Raw genomic sequence first — 21,725 nt, 5'->3', positions numbered from 1 at the left:
ATGCATTTTCCTGTAATCGTTATTACCCTTCCTGTGTTATGTGTTAAATATGTTAATGTCACCCTGAGAGGCAGAGTAGTGCTCTGGGGTGGGGAAGGGCTGTGTGTGTGTGTTCAAGGAGGGCGCTGACGTGCTGTTAGCTGCTTATTAAACTGCATTACCTAAAAGAGCTATTGTGTGCGTGTCTCTGTTAATCCCTGTGCTCGCTACATTGGTGTCAGAAGCGGGATGGATGACACGCACTTGATCTGCAGCTGGAAGATGGACGAAGAGATCCAGAGGATGGAGCAGCAGATCGCCCAGCTGACGGGACAGATGCAGAACACCCAGCGGCGAAGCGGAGAAGCAAGACTCGCGTTTCAGAAGACCCACAGCGGCGAACTCTTGCTGCAGCAAAAAGAAGCTGGCAGCCAAGCGCGCCACCTCCGGAGAGACGCCGATGACGGCAACCAGGCGGGATGCCTCGGGAGCAGCAGCCTAGACGGGGCTAGCCGAGCGGGCTACTCCAGGAGAGGCTACGAGCACGCCGGTGGCGGGAAAGAGGACGGCCGAGAACGGAACCGAAGTGGCGTGAACCCTTATCAGCCTGGGCGGCCCCAGCCCCCTGCCGCGGTGGAAACAGCGCAACCTGCCAACAAGAGTACTGTGAAGGCAGGCCGCTATGACGGGACTGCGCCCTGGGAAGCCTACCAAGCAAAGTTCCGCCTCGCAGCCTTGGCAAACAACTGGAGAATAGAAGAACAGGCGGGGCAGCTGGCGGCGGCACTGGAAGGGAAGGCGATGCAAGCATTGCTCGATTTAGACCCAGAGGAGCCGTGTGACTTCCATACCCTATCCACGGCTCTCCAGCGCCGCTTTGGACAAGTGGAGTCAGCCGTCAGCCTGCGCGATCGCCTCGCTACGCGCAAGAGAGCCAGTGGCGAGAAACTCGGGATCCTGGCCGCGGACACTAAATACTTGGCACGGAGGGGGTATCCTGGTTTACCTCCGGCTGTACAAGAAGACCTGGCGACGGAGGCGTTTATCCGTGGCCTGAACCCCACCGCGCTCAGACAACAGGTTCGGCTCATTGCCCCAACCTCCCTAGAGCAGGCTTTAACCCATGCCCTAAGGATTGAGGCCGTGCTCGAGGAGGGTGAGCGAGTCCGGATCCCCAAAGTCCGCGCGGTCAGAGAAAAGGAAGATAGCGATGGAGACGAGGATACTGCCACTGTCAGGCAGACCACGCCTGTAAGACGCTGCTGGAACTGCGGAAGCCCGGGTCACCTGCATGCACAATGCCGCCGCCGCCGTCACCCAGTACCGGCTGAACAAGAGACGTCGTCGGCGGGAAACGAAAATGGAGCGGCGTAAACGGGGGCCCGCCGCTCCTTCACCTTCCTTCCCCCACCCATCGAGACAATGAGAACGACGCTGTGGCAATGGTGGGCCGTGTTGGCCAGGGCAACAGTCTGCATGCACCCTGCCTCTTAAATGGGGTGCAGTGCAAGGCCTTGGTCGACACGGGCTCCACCATCTCCATCCTGCGGCCCGGGGTCCTCCCCAGAGAAGGTGACGGATGGCTGGGAGGCTGGACGCCCACCGAGATTTGCCTCCGCACTGTCACCGGCCAGGTCGCGTCCATGCTGGGACGACGGCGTCTGGAGATCCAGCTCGGAGACTGCACGATCCAACACGAGTTTTGGCTGGCGGAGATACAAGATCGCTGCATTCTGGGTTTGGACATCCTGAACAAAGTAGGAGCCACCATCGACTTGGCTGAGGGAACCCTGTGCCTTGGCCGGAGCCAACTGCGCCTGATTCCGGGTCGGGAGAAGGAAGGGGAGCAACGCCGCACCAGATCCACCGTGCGGCATATTCCGACCAAGGAGTTTCGTCGGACGCGGAGGGGCAGGACCCGGCCTCTCCCAGAAGCAGAGTTTGCAAGGGTTTCAACTGTCTCCGCCCCCTCCCCTGCAGAACGTTCATCGCCCCCCGCAACCACAACTGGTGGAACTCAGGACTGCAGGATAACTGATGCGGTGAAAGCGCTGTGGCAGAGGAGTAAGGAGGGTCTATCTCAGGGCCAGCAGGACCAGTTATGGGAACTATTAAGGGGGTACTTGGACATTTTTGCTGCAAACATAGAGGACTGTGGGCGGACTGGATTAGTTCAGCACAGCATTAACACGGGAGACGCGGCTCCGATCCGGGAGCGACCACGGCGGCTACCCTTGGCAAAGCGGGAAGCGGCCGAGGGCATGATTCTGGAAATGGCCGCTGCCGGGGTAATTGAACCATCGGCTAGCCCCTGGGCCGCGCCAGCCCTACTAGTAAAAAAAAAAAGACGGGTCACTGCGGTTCTGTGTGGATTATCGCAAACTGAATGCAGTGACCCACAAGGACTCGTACCCCCTTCCCAGAATCGATGAAGCTCTGGACTACATCGCAGGCTCCCGCTGGTTCAGCTCCCTCGACCTGCGCAGCGGATACTGGCAGGTCGAGCTGGCCCCTGAGGCACGTCAGAAAACTGCATTCTCCATTGGCCAGGGTCTGTGGCAGTTTTCAGTGATGCCCTTTGGACTGTGCAATGCCCCAGCAACGTTCGAGCGCCTGATGGAGCGGGTGCTCACCGGAGTTCCACGGACCCATTGTGTTGTATACCTGGACGACTTACTGGTGCACGCCGCCACCTTTTCGGCGGCACTGCAAAACTTGCAGACTGTGTTCGAGCGCATCCGTGGAGCTGGCTTGAAACTTCACCCTGGGAAGTGCAACCTGCTGAGAAGAGAAACACACTTCCTCGGACATGTTGTCGGGGCAGACGGCATTGCCACAGACCCCGCTAAAGTGACTGCTGTAAAGGACTGGCCGGTCCCCAGGACTGTGACGGAGGTGCGTAGCTTTCTGGGCCTGGCGTCTTATTACCGCCGCTTTGTGAAGGACTTTGCTCAGATCGCCAGGCCCTTGCACCGCCTGACCGAGAAGGGGGGCCGGTTCAGCTGGGACACCGACTGCGCAGCTGCCTTTGGGGAATTGCGAGAGGCTCTTGTGAAGGCCCCAGTCTTGGCGTTCCCTGACCCCCAAAAACCGTTCATCCTGGACACGGACGCGAGCGATGTAGGGATCGGAGCAGTACTAGCCCAGGAAGGCCCGGACGGGGAACAAGTGGTCGCGTACTACAGCCAGGCTCTTAGTAAAACAGAGCAGAACTATTGTGTGACTCGCCGGGAACTGTTGGCTGTAGTACGGGCCGTGCACCACTTTCGTCCCTATCTCTACGGGCGAAGATTCAAGCTGCGCACGGATCATGCCTCCCTGCGGTGGCTGCTCAACTTCCGCGAGCCCGAAGGACAGGTGGCTCGCTGGATAGAGACACTGCAAGGGTATGACTACTCCGTCCAGCACCGGGCTGGCCGCCTACACAATAATGCAGATGCCCTGTCCCGTCGCCCCTGCTTCTCGGAGGACTGTAAGCACTGCCATCGGATGGAGGAGCGAGAGGCGCAGCGATACGTGGAGGAGCGAGTAAGTGCTGCCACTGTAGCTGTGGAGACAGGGTCTGGACAGGGTCTGGATGCTGAGCTGGCACCGCTGATCCGCTGGTTATCGGCGGGTCAGCGCCCAGCCAGACGTGCGGTGTCAGCCCTCTCCCCGGAGGTAAAAGCGCTGTTGGCGCAATGGGAATGTTTGAGCCTCCGGGAAAGTGTGCTGTACCGTGCCTGGACAGACCCTGCGACCGGGCGCAAGCAGCTACAAGTGGTGGTTCCTCAAGCTCTCCGAGAGACCGTCCAAGACCCTGGGTCGGCTTCGGGAGCGGTTCTACTGGGGGCGGTGCCGACGTGATGTGGAGACGTATGTGCGACGCTGTGACCAGTGCACCGCCCGGAAGGGCCCCTTGGACCGCTCTCATGCCCCGCTCCAGCAGTACCAGGTGGGGGCACCATTAGAGCGCGTCGGTGTGGACATCTTAGGGCCGTTCCCACGGACGGAGGGGGGCAACCGGTACGTCCTGGTGGCCATGGATTACTTTACTAAATGGCCCGAGGCGTACGCAGTCCCCGATCAGAGCGCAACTACCTGCGCGGAGGCACTGCTGGAAGGCATGTTCTGCCGGTTTGGGGTTCCCGAGGAGCTACACAGTGACCAGGGGCGTAACTTTGAAGCGCAGGTGTTCGGGGAGGTGTGCAGGCGGCTGGGTATTAAGAAAACCAGGACGACCCCACTCCACCCGCAGAGCGATGGATTGGTGGAGCGGTTCAACCGCACCCTTGCCACCCAGCTGACCATGTGGACCTCCCAGCACCAGCGTGACTGGGATCAATGCTTGCCCTTGGTCCTAATGGCCTACCGGACTGCAGTGCAGGAATCTACCGGGTGCACGCCAGCGGCTCTTATGTTTGGGAGAGAGCTCCGCACCCCAGTGGACCTTGTGTTCGGCCGGCCACCTCAGCTCCACACTCCGGAACCTGCCGGCCCGGAATACCTCCAACAGCTACAGGACCGATTGGACACTGCCCATGCTTATGCTCGGAAGCACCTCACCTCGGCTGGCCAGCGTCAGAAACGGGCATACGATACTCACTGCAAGGGCCGGGGATTTCAAGCTGGGGAGCAGGTCTGGGTTCATTGCCCCCGGCGAAGAAAAGGACTCTGCCCCAAGCTGGCCAGTCACTGGGAGGGCCCCTGTGTTGTTCTGGAGAGGCTCTCTGAGGTGACTTATCGAGTGCGGCTGCGGACCCGTAGCCGGGCGGTTGTGCTCCACCAAGACCGCTTGGCCCCCTACCGCCCTGGAACAAACTCGGTTGTCCCTGCGGCCAGCCCGGAGGCCAGCTCCCAGGACAGGGAAAGCGCTTCCCCCTTGCAGCAGTCGAATAGTTCACCAGCTGGTGGCCCACGAAGGGGCATTCCGGCTCCAGCTGACTCCCAGCCCGCTGCACCTGTGCTCCAGCGCGGCCAGCGTATCCGTCGACCACCCCCGGGACTCTCGGACTTTGTGAGACATTAAGTGTTGGGCCGACGGGACGTTCGGCCCTAAGAAGGGGGCTGTGTAACGGGCACGGCTGGACTGACTCGCCGTTGCCACTTGTCGGCGAATAAGGCGCTGTGCCCGGAGCCAGTCCCCTACATTTGGTTAATGTGCAGCAGAGGATGCTGGGAGTACGAACTATGGTAGGGGAGAAACTGAATTATTGTTGTTGTGTTTAATTGTTGTCCCTGTAAAAGTTCCAGTATTATTTCATGCATTTTCCTGTAATCGTTATTACCCTTCCTGTGTTATGTGTTAAATATGTGAATGTCACCCTGAGAGGCAGAGTAGTGCTCTGGGGTGGGGAAGGGCTGTGTGTGTGTGTTCGAGGAGGGCGCTGACGTGCTGTTAGCTGCTTATTAAACTGCATTACCTAAAAGAGCTATTGTGTGCGTGTCTCTGTTAATCCCTGTGCTCGCTACAATATATTTATATTATATGACAGAAACTGCATTGCATACGCAGTGCCTCGTTGTTTATGCTGTAAACAAGGCCAGTGGTTCATGTATGATCGGCCAGTGTAAAAATAAGATATTTTTTGCTTTTTCAGTGTGCTTGGAAATAAAGACCATTAACCGGAGAACACAGTTTTCGTCCATTGTTATTCAAAGTTGCAACAGTTGCATACAGCTATAAGAGAATAGCGAATAGCAGCTTACCAGTGCAGGCAGACTAACTTCAGGACTAGAAAATCCCCAGGAACTGAACAGAATGATTCCCAATTGCAGCGTACTAATTGGAAGATCCAGTTAATTAGTTTAACTAATCTGATCAAGTGGACCAAGTTAGACTGATCATGGGAACCAACCTATAGACCCGTACATAGAAAATATAAACCAGGATCTGAAGACAATTTGAAGAAACATTTTCTGTGTGCGTTATAGTGCAAATATAATTAGACCACATTATTTCCCACCTATTTATATAGTTAATTTACATGATTTTACCATTTTCTCCCCTGTATTCATTTTAAACATCGACTAATATTATCTTTCATATAAAAGGCAAATTGAATCCACCATACACAATACATAGGCTGTAAAAAAAGTGTATATTTGCAACACATTCTACACAACCCCTTTGGGCTCTGCATACATGTTAATGCATGCTGCAATTGGGATTCTCAGTGGTACTGACATTAGTCCAAGCAAGTAGATCAAACACTTAACCCCCCAGTTGGGTAAATCTAGTGTACTAAATTTAGTACACTACAATTGACCCTATGGCTTTAATGAATAGCTCATCATATAATTTTCAAATACCTGTTGTTGTTTTTGTTGTTGTTGTGGGCGATTCTGTAGTTGTCGTGGGTGTGGTTGTTGGTGTTTCTATAGTTGTGGTTGTTGTGGGTGTGGTTGTTGGTGTTTCTATAGTTGTGGTTGATGGTGTTTCTATCGTTGTGGTTGATGGTGTTTCTATAGTTGTGGTTGATGGTGTTTCTATAGTTGTGGTTGTTGGTGTTTCTATAGTTGTGGTTGTTGGTGTTTCTGTAGTTGTGGTTGTTGTGGGTGGGGTTGTTGGTGTTTCTATAGTTGTGGTTGATGGTGTTTCTATAGTTGTGGTTGTTGGTGTTTCTATAGTTGTGGTTGATGGTGTTTCTATAGTTGTGGTTGTTGTGGGTGGGGTTGTTGGTGTTTCTATAGTTGTGGTTGTTGGTGTTTCTATAGTTGTGGTTGTTGGTGTTTCTATAGTTGTGGTTGTTGTGGGTGGGGTTGTTGGTGTTTCTATAGTTGTGGTTGTTGTGGGTGTGGTTGTTGGTGTTTCTATAGTTGTGGTTGTTGGTGTTTCTATAGTTGTGGTTGTTGGTGTTTCTATAGTTGTGGTTGTTGGTGTTTCTGTAGTTGTGGTTGTTGTGGGTGGGGTTGTTGGTGTTTCTATAGTTGTGGTTGATGGTGTTTCTATAGTTGTGGTTGTTGGTGTTTCTATAGTTGTGGTTGTTGGTGTTTCTATAGTTGTGGTTGTTGGTGTTTCTATAGTTGTGGTTGATGGTGTTTCTATAGTTGTGGTTGTTGTGGGTGGTGTTGTTGGTGTTTCTATAGTTGTGGTTGATGGTGTTTCTATAGTTGTGGTTGTTGGTGTTTCTATAGTTGTGGTTGTTGGTGTTTCTATAGTTGTGGTTGATGGTGTTTCTATAGTTGTGGTTGTTGTGGGTGGGGTTGTTGGTGTTTCTATAGTTGTGGTTGTTGGTGTTTCTATAGTTGTGGTTGTTGGTGTTTCTATAGTTGTGGTTGTTGTGGGTGGGGTTGTTGGTGTTTCTATAGTTGTGGTTGATGGTGTTTCTATAGTTGTGGTTGTTGGTGTTTCTATAGTTGTGGTTGTTGTGGGTGTGGTTGTTGGTGTTTCTATAGTTGTGGTTGTTGTGGGTGTGGTTGTTGGTGTTTCTATAGTTGTGGTTGATGGTGTTTCTATAGTTGTGGTTGTTGGTGTTTCTGTAGTTGTGGTTGTTGGTGTTTCTATAGTTGTGGTTGTTGTGGGTGGGGTTGTTGGTGTTTCTATAGTTGTGGTTGTTGGTGTTTCTATAGTTGTGGTTGTTGGTGTTTCTATAGTTGTGGTTGATGGTGTTTCTGTAGTTGTGGTTGTTGGTGTTTCTATAGTTGTGGTTGTTGTTGGTGTGGATGGTGGTGGTGGTGGTGGTGGTGGTGGTGGTGTACCTACAAATGGTTAATAAACAAGTTATATTATGTTTTAATAAAGTGCATTCACATTGACTGGAGAGCAGTATAAGTTAAACTATTCAAATGTATTATTTCCAGAAAATACATAAAAACAACACCACAGAACGGCAATGAGATATGAGAAATATACATTCTCAAAACTGCAGACTGTTCATATCATACAGGAAACATAATACCATTAAAAACACTTTTCTAATATACTAATATGTACATATATAACCAATAATACTTCATTTTCAGTGCATTGATTTGAATCATTTATCTGAGGTTAGGCTTTATATAAATTACTTTGTGTAAAAATTACTTTATTCACATACTTTTTAGTACAGTTACGTAATTGTTCATCATTTTGAAATGTGTTTTATTGTCCTCAAAAAGGTTATCCGTGGTATATAGCTTTACCTTAGACACCAGGAGTAAATTTGTATTACAGAGACTTGGGGACAGATATAAGTAAATCTGCATCTTCAGAATTAGTCAAATTTTTCTGCTGGACAATGGTAATATATCAAACAGGATTATTTCCTTTATTCATGATATACTTGAGTAATGAAAAGTACTTACATATCAGCACACCATTTATGCATTTACTGAAAAAAAAAAACGTAGACAAATTAATCATATATGTTGTGGACGATGATTATCCAATGCTAGCATGATAAAATAATGAAATAATGTCTAAAAAAAATAATAAATAAAATGTGTGTGTGTATATATATATATATATATATATATATATATATATATATATATATATATATATATATAAAAAATATATATATAATATATATATACAGCTCTGGAAAAAATTAAGAGACCACTGCAAAATTATCAGTTTCTCTGGTTTTACTATTTATAGGTATGTGTTTGGGTAAAATGAACATTTTTGTTTTATTCTATAAACTACTGACAACATTTCTCCCAAATTCCAAATAAAAATATTGTCATTTAGAGCATTTATTTGCAGAAAATGACAACTGGTCAAAATAACAAAAAAGATGCAGTGTTGTCAGACCTCGAATAATGCAAAGAAAATAAGTTCATATTCATTTTTAAACAACACAATACTAATGTTTTAACTTAGGAAGAGTTCAGAAATCAATATTTGGTGGAATAACCCTGATTTTCAAGCACAGCTTTCATGCATCTTGGCATGCTCTCCACCAGTCTTTCACATTGATGTTGGGTGACTTTATGCCACTCCTGGCGCAAAAATTCAAGCAGCTCAGCTTTGTTTGATGGCTTGTGACCATCCATCTTCCTCTTGATCACATTCCAGAGGTTTTCAATGGGGTTCAGGTCTGGAGATTGGGCTGGCCATGACAGGGTCTTGATCTGGTGGTCCTCCATCCACACCTTGATTGACCTGGCTGTGTGGCATGGAGCATTGTCCTGCTAGAAAAACCAATCCTCAGAGTTGGGGAACATTGTCAGAGCAGAGAAGCAAGTTTTCTTCCGGGACAACCTTGTACTTGGCTTGATTCATGCCAAAGCTGCCCGATTCCAGCCTTGCTGAAGCACCCCCAGATCATCACCGATCCTCCACCACATTTCACAGTGGGTGCAAGACACTGTGGCTTGTAGGCCTCTCCAGGTCTCCGTCTAACCATTAGATGGCCAGGTGTTGGGCAAAGCTGAAAATTGGACTCATCTGGGGGTGCTTCAGCAAAGCTGGAGTCGGGCAGATTTGTCTTTGTGAAGGACGCATGAATCAAGCCAAGTACAGGTTGTCCTGGAAGAAAACTTGCTTCCTTCTGCTCTGACAATGTTCCCCAACTCTGAGGATTGGTTTTTCCAGCAGGACAATGCTCCATGCCACACAGCCAGGTCATTCAAGGTGTGGATGGAGGACCACCAGATCAAGACCCTGTCATGGCCAGCCCAATCTCCAGACCTGAACCCCATTGAAAACCTCTGGAATGTGATCAAGAGGAAGATGGGTGGTCACAAGCCATCAAACAAAGCTGAGCTGCTTGAATTTTTGCGCCAGGAGTGGCATAAAGTCATCCAACATCAATGTGAAAGACTGGTGGAGAGCATGCCAAGACGCATGAAAGCTGTGCTTGAAAATCAGGGTTATTCCACCAAATATTGATTTCTGAACTCTTCCTAAGTTAAAACATTAGTATTGTGGTGTTTAAAAATGAATATGAACTTATTTTCTTTGCATTATTCGAGGTCTGACAACACTGCATCTTTTTTGTTATTTTGACCAGTTGTCATTTTCTGCAAATAAATGCTCTAAATGACAATATTTTTACTTGGAATTTGGGAGAAATGTTGTCAGTAGTTTATAGAATAAAACAAAAATGTTCATTTTACCCAAACACATACCTATAAATAGTAAAACCAGAGAAACTGATAATTTTGCAGTGGTCACTTTATTTTTTCCAGAGCTCTATATATATATATATATATATATATATATATATATATATATATATATATATATATATATATATATATTTATTAGTCATTTCACATAATGTCTGTGGGCTATCAGTGCAAGTGGGCCAATAAAGGCAGTCACTCGCAGCATGAAACACTCTCCCAACAGCAGAGGAATGTGAGTGTTTCCCATTCAGAGTCACTGCAAATACTGGCTCAATGGTTTTGATGGTGCAAAAAAAATGTTTGACATGGTGGAGCCAGTGAACTGTTTAATGCAACAACACATTATTTTTATAAAAAGTATGAAAGCAATACTGTTAATACAAATCCATACAGTGGTATTTTAAATCATAATAGTATGTAAATAACTTACCAGGTTTGGTTGCAGTCATTTTGTATGGTTTCGCCTGGTTGCATTATTTGATTATAAAGACAGGTGCAGTCTTCTAAAGCAGAACACCGCATTGTGTTCTCATCAAGATAAGGTTTATTGTCTGGACACTTTGCATAGCAGCCTACATAAAACAGAAAATGAAAGGAGAAGATTGAATTAGCAAGACTGCAGCATCTGTGGCTAGGTTTACCCTGTTGTCATACCAAACAAAAGTTTGACCCTGCTTTTCCGACATCACACTACAATAGGACAGCACGATAGTTCACATATTTATCTCAGCACCTAATTATTTATAGTGCTACTAAATAATTCAGTACCAAGGTTGACCCATAACAATGAATTTACCTTCAAGCTTTGCAGAGAATGTCTTAGAAGTCACTTTATTACCACAGGTCTTTGTGGCAATCGTTCCGCAAGGTTTGTAATGCCAACTGCATTTTCCTGGATCATTGTAATAGTCACAATATACAGCTGTAATGAAATCACAGCATTTAGTTATACAATTTTTTTTATTTATTTACAACAGATTTAGCTTCTTAATGAGTTAAAGATAAGAGAAAAAATGTCTTTGTTCTCATTTAGGAGATGGCTACTTGCTATTTTCTTTATCACTTCTAAGTTTTATTATTATTATTATTATTATTATTATTATTATTATTTTTTATTTCTTAGCAGACGCCCTTATCCAGGGTGACTTACAATCGTAAGCAAATACATTTCAAGTGTTACAGTACAAGTAATACAATAAGAGCAAGATAAATACGTATTTATACAAATTATATTTATACAAATTAATCAACTTAAAGGTTACAAAATAATTTTGTAGAGAGAGCTATACTTTCGCTATGTTATATTTGTATAAAATACAACACAACTAGAAGCATTTTGTTTCCCGTAGAAAATTAAAAACAAAAACCTGTTAATACCTGGTTTTATGGTTTTATTTATTCACACTGAAGCTATTTAATTAGTAATTAAGTCATAAAGATAACAAAGAGATTTTGCTGTTGGCTTTTTAATAACATTGTTAAGTTATCAAAATGTTTTAATTTTACATTTATTAGCATATCATTACAGATTCTAATAAAACAGTACATCAACATGTCTTTGTGTACACACTTCAGCTCGTTTATGTGTACAAGGATATCTTCTGTAGCTGTCTATACTGTACCTTATTAGAAACCTGTCTTGTCTAAATATATAAATACTTTTACATTTACGTACATTGATTTAATGTATCCTACGGAACGCTAGATTTAAAAAAATAATGACTTCCTTTAGTAACCTAATCCTCTTGTATTTACATTTTTTTTAAAATAATATTACACCTTACTCGAAGTGTTGTTACATGTAAGAGCAAGAAAAAAGCTAGTGGTAAATATATCATAAAACACAAACCATTTCATGTAATTACACACTTATTCCACTGGTAGTTAATATGAAAAAGCATGAAAACTAATGGCATGGTTATTAATTCTCTGTAACCTAAAGTGCTACCACTTTTTTACTTTAATGTATTTCTTTTTTGTTAGAATTTTTTTTAAAAAAGCCCTTGGCCACCAATACATACGGCACAAATCTGGGGTCCGCCACGTTATACAGACATCAGCCTCATTGCAAGCCTCTGCATATGCAGCAACAGCAGTGCAAAATCCAAGGTATTGTCCCTCTAGCTCACAGACACATGACTCTTTAACACAAACATCATAATATGGCTGGGGGTCCACCTAAATATAAAAAAAATGCACAATGAAGAGTAAAATATAAACCCATGGATGAACTATAAATTTATTACTGTTTTATTGGTCCCTTAACAATAAATATGTTTCTATTTCAAGTAAACTTTTCCCAAAGAAATGAACTACTGATTAAATCCTCAAAATAAATGACTGAAGTGTTTATTTTTGATTTTTTATTTTCTATAAAAGAGTGACCGAGTCATCACGTACTTCTAAAGAAAACAGGCCCTGCAGTTGAGTGTTTTTTTACAAACTTTTATTTGCATAAAATAACAAAGTCCATGGAAACAAAAGTTGCCTATAAGGGGCTTTAACAAAATTGATCTCTTGGGTTCAGAGCTAATGATGATTTGGAGTAAAAGTTTTGGGAATCTAGACCTTAGATTCTACAGGAAAACAATAATTGCACTAAATCTTTACCTTCTTATGACATTCTTGAAAGATTTCATCAGTAATGATCTTGCACCTTCTCTCTGCCCATGCATTACAGTACCAGTGTTTCTCACAGGGGGATGTCTGGTTTACTGTATTGGCACAACTGGGATTGACTTTCCAACTGTTGCCAAATTCCAGTACTTTTGTAACTTCTGATTTTCCTCTGGTTATCATGTCATTTTTAGAGTCCCCGTCAAAGTTTCCACAGAGACCACAGAGACCTTTATTCTGCAAATAACAGAAAAAAAACATGTGCAATGTAAACTATCTAAGATATGTAAGGAGGAGAACAACCTGGTTCTCCATTGAAAAAGATAAGATGATCAAAATAAAATGTAAATAAAAATTAATTTCACATTTTATAAAATTATTTAAAAAACTGTACCCCTTCTGTCTGAAGGTGTCAGCTCAAGCACCCCATTCCAATTTTTCGCTTTTCTAAATGGTGCCACAGCTGCAACACACTCAATCGAAATCATGTATACATATACTAATACATTCTAATAAATCCTGTACCTGTGGTTGAAACAGGTGTTGATCCTGGTTTAAAACTGAGATATAGTTCAAATGTTGTTACAGTCAAGTCCTGTCTTTGGAATTTCTTATGTTTCATACAAATCATGAACACCAAGGTCCTAATAGCATGTCTTTATATCACGTCTTTATTGTTATTAGATACTAATTTCAGATTAACGACAGGCATTTCCAAGTTAAAATGGAGTTTGTTTAGTACCATGTAGAAATAATCACTATGGTAAATGAGGGACTGTGGCATCCCATTTAGAACTGCTTGTCCAACTTCAAATACAGATAAACTGCTTATTGGGTCTATCATATACTGCTTGTTCAATTAAAAAGTGAAATGTAAATTCAGACTTACTTTCCATTTGGGGTCCAATATAATGGTTACTCTTGTATGCTTGTCCCACAACAACGTAATGCCATTCTTCAGAGTGATAATTAGGTAGAGGCCCACTGTATGAACCGAGTAGTTTGTCGCTGTCCCAGCCTCACATTTGTTTGATTTCTTTTCTAAAATTTTCATATCTCGTAATTCTATTTCTTCACCCTGTATAATTGCAAATCATATTAGACAGCTGGTATAAAAATGTAAAAAAAACTGAACTCAGATAAAAGTAAAAATTCCAACCATACCTGGTAGTTAATTTTAATAGCCCTTGAGCATGTAACTGCTTCATCACAGCAGGGAACACTTTCTGCTGCTATTCGGAAAGTGCCTTTCGAACCACAGTAGTCCTAAAACCAAACAAACTGCATGGTCACATTGAAACCAAAATCTTTTTTAAAAAGGGCTGATGTAAATATTCATATTTGAATATACAGGTATTATGAATAGAAAACGCTTGTTTTCCAGCAACAACAAAAAATTAAGTTGGTAGCTCTGAATCTCTTAGAAATGCACAGATCCTTACCTCTACAAGAGTATATTCACAATTCCCATCGTAGCTGTACCACTTTAAATCAAAGGTTTGAAAGTGTCCATCTCCATAAACTTGGCATTTTCCTTTGCATTCTTCTTCTGTACAACTCCACCGTCCCCTGATGCAAGTGCTGAACAAAAACAGATTTAGAAATATTACATATTTATATTTGTAGATATTATTTGATTCAAACTGCTTTAGACATGTCTTTCACCCTACCAATTATTGCATCCACTTGTGACCGTTTCCCCTGCAGAGTAGCTTTTGACCCCAAACAAGCATGTGCATTCTTCCTGAGGAACGCATTTGCCATTCTGATCTTCATAATATCCATCTTGACAATAGCAGCCACTTTCACAGTTATCACTGGCCTATAAAAGGAGAACAATTTGAGTCTGGTCTATCTAAAAAACATTTTCAATTAATGCAACAAAAGGGCTGTTAATGTCAACTAAGAATAGTAATACTGCAAAAACAACCCTGGGAAACAGATTTTGGTATCATCATATCCGAACATGCATGGGACAGAATGTGGAAACACTTTCATCAGATTACTGATAATGAAAATCTGAGGTTAATTTGGTGTACATTTAAAAGAACATGCTCCTAGGGGGATTAAAAACCGTATACCATGAACAATCATTCAGTATTCTGTTTATACCACAAATATATTTTTAAAATAAAGAGCAATAAAATGTGTAACTTTGTATATTAAATCAATTAATTCATGGACTTATATACCTGGCAGGTCTTTACTTTCACTATCAACAGACAGTGCTTCGACGCAGATTTATTTCGAACCCTGTTTATGGCCTCTTCGCAACCATCTTTTTAGATAGAACCTTGAGCTCAGTCTGTCAATTTGCAGTCTCTCTGTTGTTTCCTATCGTTATTGGTGGTAATAAAGGGGCTACAGGCTGTTAGGAGAAGTCTGACGCAGGCAGATCAGTAGATGGCATTTCTTGACTAAACTCATTCTCAAGGAAATCGGAGTCCAAATGAAAACAACAATAGACATTTAAAATAATGTCAGATGTATCGGTGCCAGTGTTGTTTGAACTACCAAAGCGCAGTGGATTAAATATAAACAAAGACACATTCAAAACTAATCCCAGTAAGCATGTTATCCACTCATCTTATCCTACTGAAGTGGAATAACAAAAAAGTATCCCACACTAGATAAACCCATGCTTGTGGTATAAAACTCCATATTATATATCAATGTATGTATTTTAAAATGAATAAATTTATTGTGGCAGAGCAAGAGCCCTACCTGTAAATAAAGCATGGTGTTGGTCGTGGTTGGTAGGGATGGAGCTAATGCCTGTCCCTGCCAAATACATGTGAGAATGTGGCTGTTCTCAAATTGAATAATTGGTGCTAATTGGGAACAGCCACATGCTATAAAAAAGAGAACTTAAGGAGAGACTACCAGGGAGCGGGAAACAGAGAGAACGTATGGCGTTTGAAACTTACATTTGAATAAATGTTGTTTTTTTGTGACTGGTAAACAGCTTAGCTGTCCGGCGTAGCTTAGAAATGAAAAGTTAGCAGTTAGTGCATTTTTAAATTGGACTTACTGGTAAATTTAGACTTTCACATGTTTTTCCAGACGTTGGGCCTGAATAGTTAGAACATCTGATATATTTCTTGCCCTCTGTGCAGGCTAAAAAAAAGATAAACAAAGTAAAAGTTATAATCACCTAGTAACAGAGTGGGACACATACACTAGAAACATTTCCACTGTTTTGCGAGGGAAAAGTGCGCTTCCTTAGCACATTGTTTTGCACTGCTAATTTACACAATACTAAAAAGATGTATCAACTTTTCTGGTGATACTCTTTAATAGGATCAGCTAATATGTAATAAAAATATACATGCTGGCTTTCGCAACCACAATGGTCTGTTCAGATGAAAAGTGAAAATTGGAGACAAAATTCCTCTCACAGACTGAGACAACAAATTTACACCACTTCACATCAAAAGTACAAAATTATTATACACCTTACTGATCAAATATTTAAAATAGCTTATTCATATGATTGTAAAATATGTATGTATGTGTCTGGTTATACAACATACTTATCAGTGGTTTGCAGTCCAGGTTTCCATTTTGGCAAACACTGAAAGAAAATAATTGAAACACAAATGTCAGTGTACTTTCTGGTTAGCACATTATACTTACAAACACATTACGTACCACCACCACATAAATTATATTAGAACATTTATTGGACGATTTTACTATTTTTGTTCCAGTGGAAAATGTGAACATACTTTTTGTAAGTAAATGCAAACTGTGAAAATTGCAAAACCAGTAAATGCACATACATAGCTGCGTAAAATGTATATGACATCTAGGAGTCTATGACAAAAGTTTGTATAGGATTTAAGTAATCATAGTGAGACAGTCATAAAAAAACAAACCAATAAACAGCTGAGGTACAAGTTGGAGGACTTGAATTAATGAGTAGGTAATACACATAGGAAGAAACTCACCAGGAATGTCCATCAATTTCATTTTGCCCCAGACTAACTTGAGTTTGACCATAGTAGCACGGGCATTGCGTTTCTGCAACACACATCCCTTTGCTGTTCAAATGTTTTTCTAAGCAGCCACATCCATCAACTGGGACATCTTCCACTTCACAGGCAAAGTCAGACCCTGATAGTGACTGGCAGGTACTATTGCAGGCCTTCATGTTGTATGAAAACTTCTGATTGTTAGAACATTTCTTATCTATAAAAAAATTTTTTAAAAAGGATTTAGGATCAAGTAAAATGACTGCTACTTCCACTTATGAAGCTGAATTTAAAGATTGACAACCATACTGCATGTAGGGACAAAGCTTTCAGGGTTTAACCTACAGTACTATTGCAAATTGTGTAGGTGTACTAATAAAAAATAAAAAAAACTATACATTTACAGTACCCACTCAAAGAAAATGAAACTTACCACAATCGTCCTTTCTCCAGTTTTCCACAATCAAGCCTTTAGCAGCACAGGCCTTTGCATAATTACCCAGCGCTACACACGTGCATTCTGCAGGATTGGCACAGCATTTTGCGCTACTTATGCATTTCTGGGGAAAAAAACAATCAAAGATTGTAATGTTAATTTTAAAACAAAACATAAGACTACTAAAACATTACTGAGCTTTCCCCTTTTTGTAAATGTTTGGTAAATCTACTATGCTATAGCAATCTCAGGTTTTATGTACTGCATAAGCTATGTTCTCGGTTGCCATATATGACGGCCAAATCAGGGTTGACCATGTTAATTATTCATGGATGAACAAGCCTGTGGGTCTATTTTTGTAATACACGGCTGTCAATTCCATGCATTTTTAACAACAATGAAACAGCCACTTCATTACAAAAGAGTACACAACTCAATTGAAAGTACACATTACTATTGAATGTTGGTATTGTTTTTTTTTAGTACATTTGTAAATGGAAATTTGTGATTTATTATATCGTACAATTATATAATTTACCTCAAGATAAGGTGTATAATCGACATGAGAATGGCATTTAGCAAATACAGGGTCCTTCAGGTAGGCACACTTTTCTTTTCCATATTTTTCTGCAATAACATAAAAATATTACATTCTTGGGTCTGTCAGAACATTTCAAGAAAGAGAGACCCTTCAAACAGTTTACCATACAGCAGGTAATCTGCACAGCATTTGCAGTTTCATATACTTTACTCTATGCGTTAGTCAAACCCAATTACAATGCCAGGTGCATTTTAGATGTAGCATCTGTCTTTTGAGCTTATCTCCAGCCAGTCATATTACTAAATCACTAAAAAACACAAGCAGATCTTTTATCAATGCCTGTTTAATAGCTTGATGACACTTCCATGTCATTAGGAAATCAATAATCAACATTTGTACTATTATTATTATTCTGCAAAAAAACCAAGAACAAAACAAGAAATCCCTGTTTTTGGAATGACATTCTTACCATTGTCTGTGTTCATGCAGATGGGAGAGATCTCGGCACACTCTTGTGTCTGTCTCCTCCAGGATTTGGCAAAGGATTTGGAATCCTCCACAATTCCACTACTTGCCATGAATTCATCATCACTTTTGTCATTGTAGTTGCCACACAATCCTAAAGAATGTGAATTGGCAAATCAAGTAATTAATCATTTTATTTGGGCATGTGTGACAATCAAAATTACTATGTGTACTTTTTGCATTGCTCAGTGTAAATAAAAGTTGAAGAGTGAAAATAATACAAAAAATACACTATGATAGGTAAACCACACAGCAGTCCTACCTTTTGTAACCCCCTTTGCAATGGCAGGTAATGTCACATACAGCTGCATAAAAGGACTCCTCTGAATTTGCATCTTCATACCAAACTTTGTTTGAACCTGAATGTATAATGAAGACTGCGGGAAAAATTGCACATTTTCTGAAAGAAATTTACAAAAAGACGTTAACAGACGTGAAGCTAAGAAAATAAATACCATATGAAAATGCTGATGAGACAATTTCAAGATAACAGAATCTTTCAACAATGATTCATGTAACAGGAGCAAGGGCTACGTGGAGTAACAACTGGGATGGAGTAACAACTAGGAATTGAAATAGGTATGTATGTGTATGTGCTTGTGACTTTAGAAAGAGGACTGGATTTCCCCTTGGCTCGCGGAGAGCCGCCCTCGCGGAGGTGAGGCCAAACCAATTGGCCTCCAAGGCTGCAAAGCAAATGTTACTTCCCCCAAGGCGAAATTAAAAAAAGAATAGTGGATAGATCAAAGAGAAGACGAAGTCTCCCCAGCTTACAAGGATCGCCTACGATTAGGGAGGCCGGCGAAGCCAGAATTCCGAGGCTGAAACAGACAGGGAGACAGGAAATCTGAAAGAAAGGAAAAAATAACACACAAAGAAGGTGTCTCCAGAGAGGGACACTGGCACAGAAGAACGCAGATAGTTAGTAGAGTACAGGGTTTGCCCTTGGCTCACAGAAAGCTGCACTCAGGAAATTAACTTCACTTGCCCCCAGAGGGAGACCATTGCAGAGGTGGAGCAGCATAGTGGAGGAAGAGAGGAAGGTGGTGGAAAATGAAAAAACAAGCGAGAATAGGGTGAATTGCAGAGTTTAGAGGGTGATTTGGCAGTGGTGGAGATCTATTTTGAAGTACAAAAATAAAAGTACAGTACATTTTTATGGTCTTTACCTTGCACTTGCTTTTAAAATGGTTCCTTTTTTCTACTTACCTGAATTGTACCTTTCATTAGTGTCTTTCTCATCAATGTAGATGTTTTGTTCAGTGAAAGAGTAGGTGATTGTCTGTGAATATTTATGATTATTTTTTAAAATAATTAAATAAAAATAATAAAAAAAAAACTGTTCACTATTGATAAGATTTTAATTCCAGAATAAATTACAATAATGTTATATAACAGAAACAACACTATTATAGAATTCACAACATGTGAAAACAACAATAAAGAAAATATACTTGCTTAAGCTGTTGCATGGGTTAAACTACTGAATCAGTGTTACATGCAGTATTACATTTTCTTGTGGATCCACTCATGACATCCTAAATCCAGTGGACATATGAGGGTGGGGCAGGGTGGGGGTTTCTAATTAAATGTCTGACCAACATAGTAGCAAAGGCCAAGGTGTCAGATTACATTAATAATTTGACCTTACTTGCATTTCATTGCAAACACACCATTTAATTTAAAAATACATGTACCAGTATTCTCAATCTGAAAACTTACTTGGTTACCAGTGATTTCAAGTTCCACCTTTGTCAGGCAAGTCACTCTGCTGTCACACTTACTCAGCTGAATTATTAATTTCCAGTTATCCCCCTATAAGTAGATACAGAAATAATAATTTTAAAAAATGTTTAATGGAAAACATTTACATTTTAAGTTATTCAGGTGGTGGCTGAATTTGCATGGTATTTTTGCTGTTCACCAGCATTTACTGTGCTTTACAAAATGTAGCAGGGACGCAGCTGGCAATGCTAGGCATCCCCTTGCTGGGGAGTTCAGGGGCTGTACTCCCTGGCTTATATGAAAAAGACGGTAGTGGGTGGAGAATCATGGGTACCCGTTCTGTGTTATCATTCGTTGTATTTTGTAGGTTTTGGTGGAGTAAGTTACCTTTCTGGCGGTAACAACAGTAATGTGCTGTTGCAGATCTGTGACTTGGGAACTCAAATTTCAGTGAAACTTATTTCAAATGATATATGTAAACCAATGTTAGGGCAAACAAATTAAATATACTGCAGCAAGAAGAGATAGTGACACTTAATATAGAAGATTACAGCTTTGTTTACTTACATAACTGTACCTAACAATATATATATATATATATATAAACTTATATTCTGATATCACTGTTGATAGATAGTCTTGCTTTAATTTGAACAAATCATGTTAAATATAATTTTTATAAGAATATACATATGATGAAGCTTAAAACATAAGTTACCATAGCAGCATAGTACTTGCAGTTTCCATGCAATGTGTACTCTTTGCCATCAAATGTATGGATGAAAGACCCCCCTTCAATTGTGCATCTTGAAAGACAATCCTTTTTTTGACAATTCCATTCTCCACTTTCACAAGTACTGATAAAAAAATGTTTAAAATATGTTAATGCAATGGAAGAAAGTATTATTATTAATGAATTAATTAATTAATTAATTAATTAATTAATTAATGCACAAAATGGACTCACCATGATGAACACAATTCTGTACGTGTGCTATTTGGTTTATAAATCTGTCCATCGAATTTGCAGGGGCAGTCTTCTTTTTCCACACATTTATTTTGCCCAAGGCGGTCATCAAGAATTTTACCTTTTGAAAAAAATAGTTAAACCATTAACTTGCACCTTTAGTAAAAGGATGAGACACACTTTTAAAGATACTTATTTTAATAATAAATGCATAGTTTGAAGGACCCTGTTAAATCAATACTTATTCCACTCAACTCCTGGTGCAAGCTCTGTACTCTCCAGATTGGATGACTGTAACTCTCTCCTTGCTGGTCTACCCCCTTCAGCTCATTCAGAATTCGGCTTCTTGTTTTGTTTTCTCCCAACCTTGCAACTCTCATGCTACCCCTCTGCTTCACACCCTTCACTGGCTACCTATCTCTGCTTATATTGAATTCAAGATTGTCACTCTCCATCCTCCCATGCCTGCTCCTTCTCTTCCCTAGCTCCTCTGTGGTGGAACCAGCTACTGGAGAACTTCAGGACTGCTCCCTCTCAATGACTTCCGCCTCCTCCTCAAGACCCACCTGTTTAGTCTGCACTTGTTGATGTCTTGATCTACCTCTCCTATTATGCGTTGGACTTGCCTGACCTAAGCACCATGTTACTGGACACTCAGCCGATGCACTATCCTTCCACTATTGTACTACTATTATGTCTTTGTAGATACAAATTGTCTTCATCCAAAATTGTTACTTCGTATCTCATATTGTATTCTAGTAGGGCAGCAGTGTGGAGTAGCGGTTAGGTCTCTTGACCGGAGGGTCATGGTTTCAATCCCAGGTGGGGGACACTGCTGCTGTACCCTTGAGCAAAGTACTTTACCTAGATTGCTCCAGTAAAAACCCAACTGTATAAATGGGTAATTGTATGTAAAAATAATGT

General features: G+C 41.7%; 1 protein-coding gene and 1 long non-coding RNA gene across 2 annotated transcripts; both read right to left on the bottom strand.

The window, feature by feature from the left end:
* Positions 1–10,443: 10,443 nt before the first annotated feature.
* LOC117414594 (mucin-19-like) lies at positions 10,444–19,336 on the bottom strand. Its single transcript, XM_059027868.1, has 17 exons — positions 19,319–19,336; positions 18,884–18,956; positions 18,330–18,548; positions 18,054–18,203; positions 17,582–17,670; positions 17,041–17,167; positions 16,584–16,824; positions 16,167–16,207; positions 15,665–15,750; positions 14,304–14,455; positions 14,076–14,214; positions 13,798–13,899; positions 13,523–13,711; positions 12,628–12,870; positions 12,039–12,195; positions 10,814–10,939; positions 10,444–10,589 (listed from the first exon to the last, which is right to left on the bottom strand). Exons 1-17 carry the CDS (start codon positions 19,334–19,336, stop codon positions 10,444–10,446), a joined length of 2,298 nt encoding a protein of 765 aa, XP_058883851.1.
* Positions 19,337–19,754: 418 nt separating this feature from the next.
* On the bottom strand, positions 19,755–20,943 carry LOC131737530 (uncharacterized). Its single transcript, XR_009329177.1, has 3 exons — positions 20,802–20,943; positions 20,553–20,691; positions 19,755–19,924 (listed from the first exon to the last, which is right to left on the bottom strand). It is a non-coding gene; the product is annotated as an uncharacterized LOC131737530 (long non-coding RNA).
* Positions 20,944–21,725: the final 782 nt, after the last annotated feature.

The sequence above is a fragment of the Acipenser ruthenus genome, chromosome 7 (genome assembly GCF_902713425.1).
Source record: "Acipenser ruthenus chromosome 7, fAciRut3.2 maternal haplotype, whole genome shotgun sequence".
Lineage (NCBI taxonomy): Eukaryota > Metazoa > Chordata > Actinopteri > Acipenseriformes > Acipenseridae > Acipenser > Acipenser ruthenus.
The sequence above is the reverse complement of the archived record's forward strand: the minus strand, read 5'-3'. Positions and strand labels throughout refer to the sequence as shown.

Bases quoted from the DNA above. Each gene is read 5' to 3' on its own strand.
- LOC117414594 (XM_059027868.1), bottom strand. The intron at 17,671-18,053 runs GTAAGAATGTCA...ATGTTATTGCAG, and splicing joins CTGCATGAACACAGACAATG to AAAAATATGGAAAAGAAAAG. The intron at 16,208-16,583 runs GTGAGTTTCTTC...ATTTTCTTTCAG, and splicing joins GAAATTGATGGACATTCCTG to TGTTTGCCAAAATGGAAACC.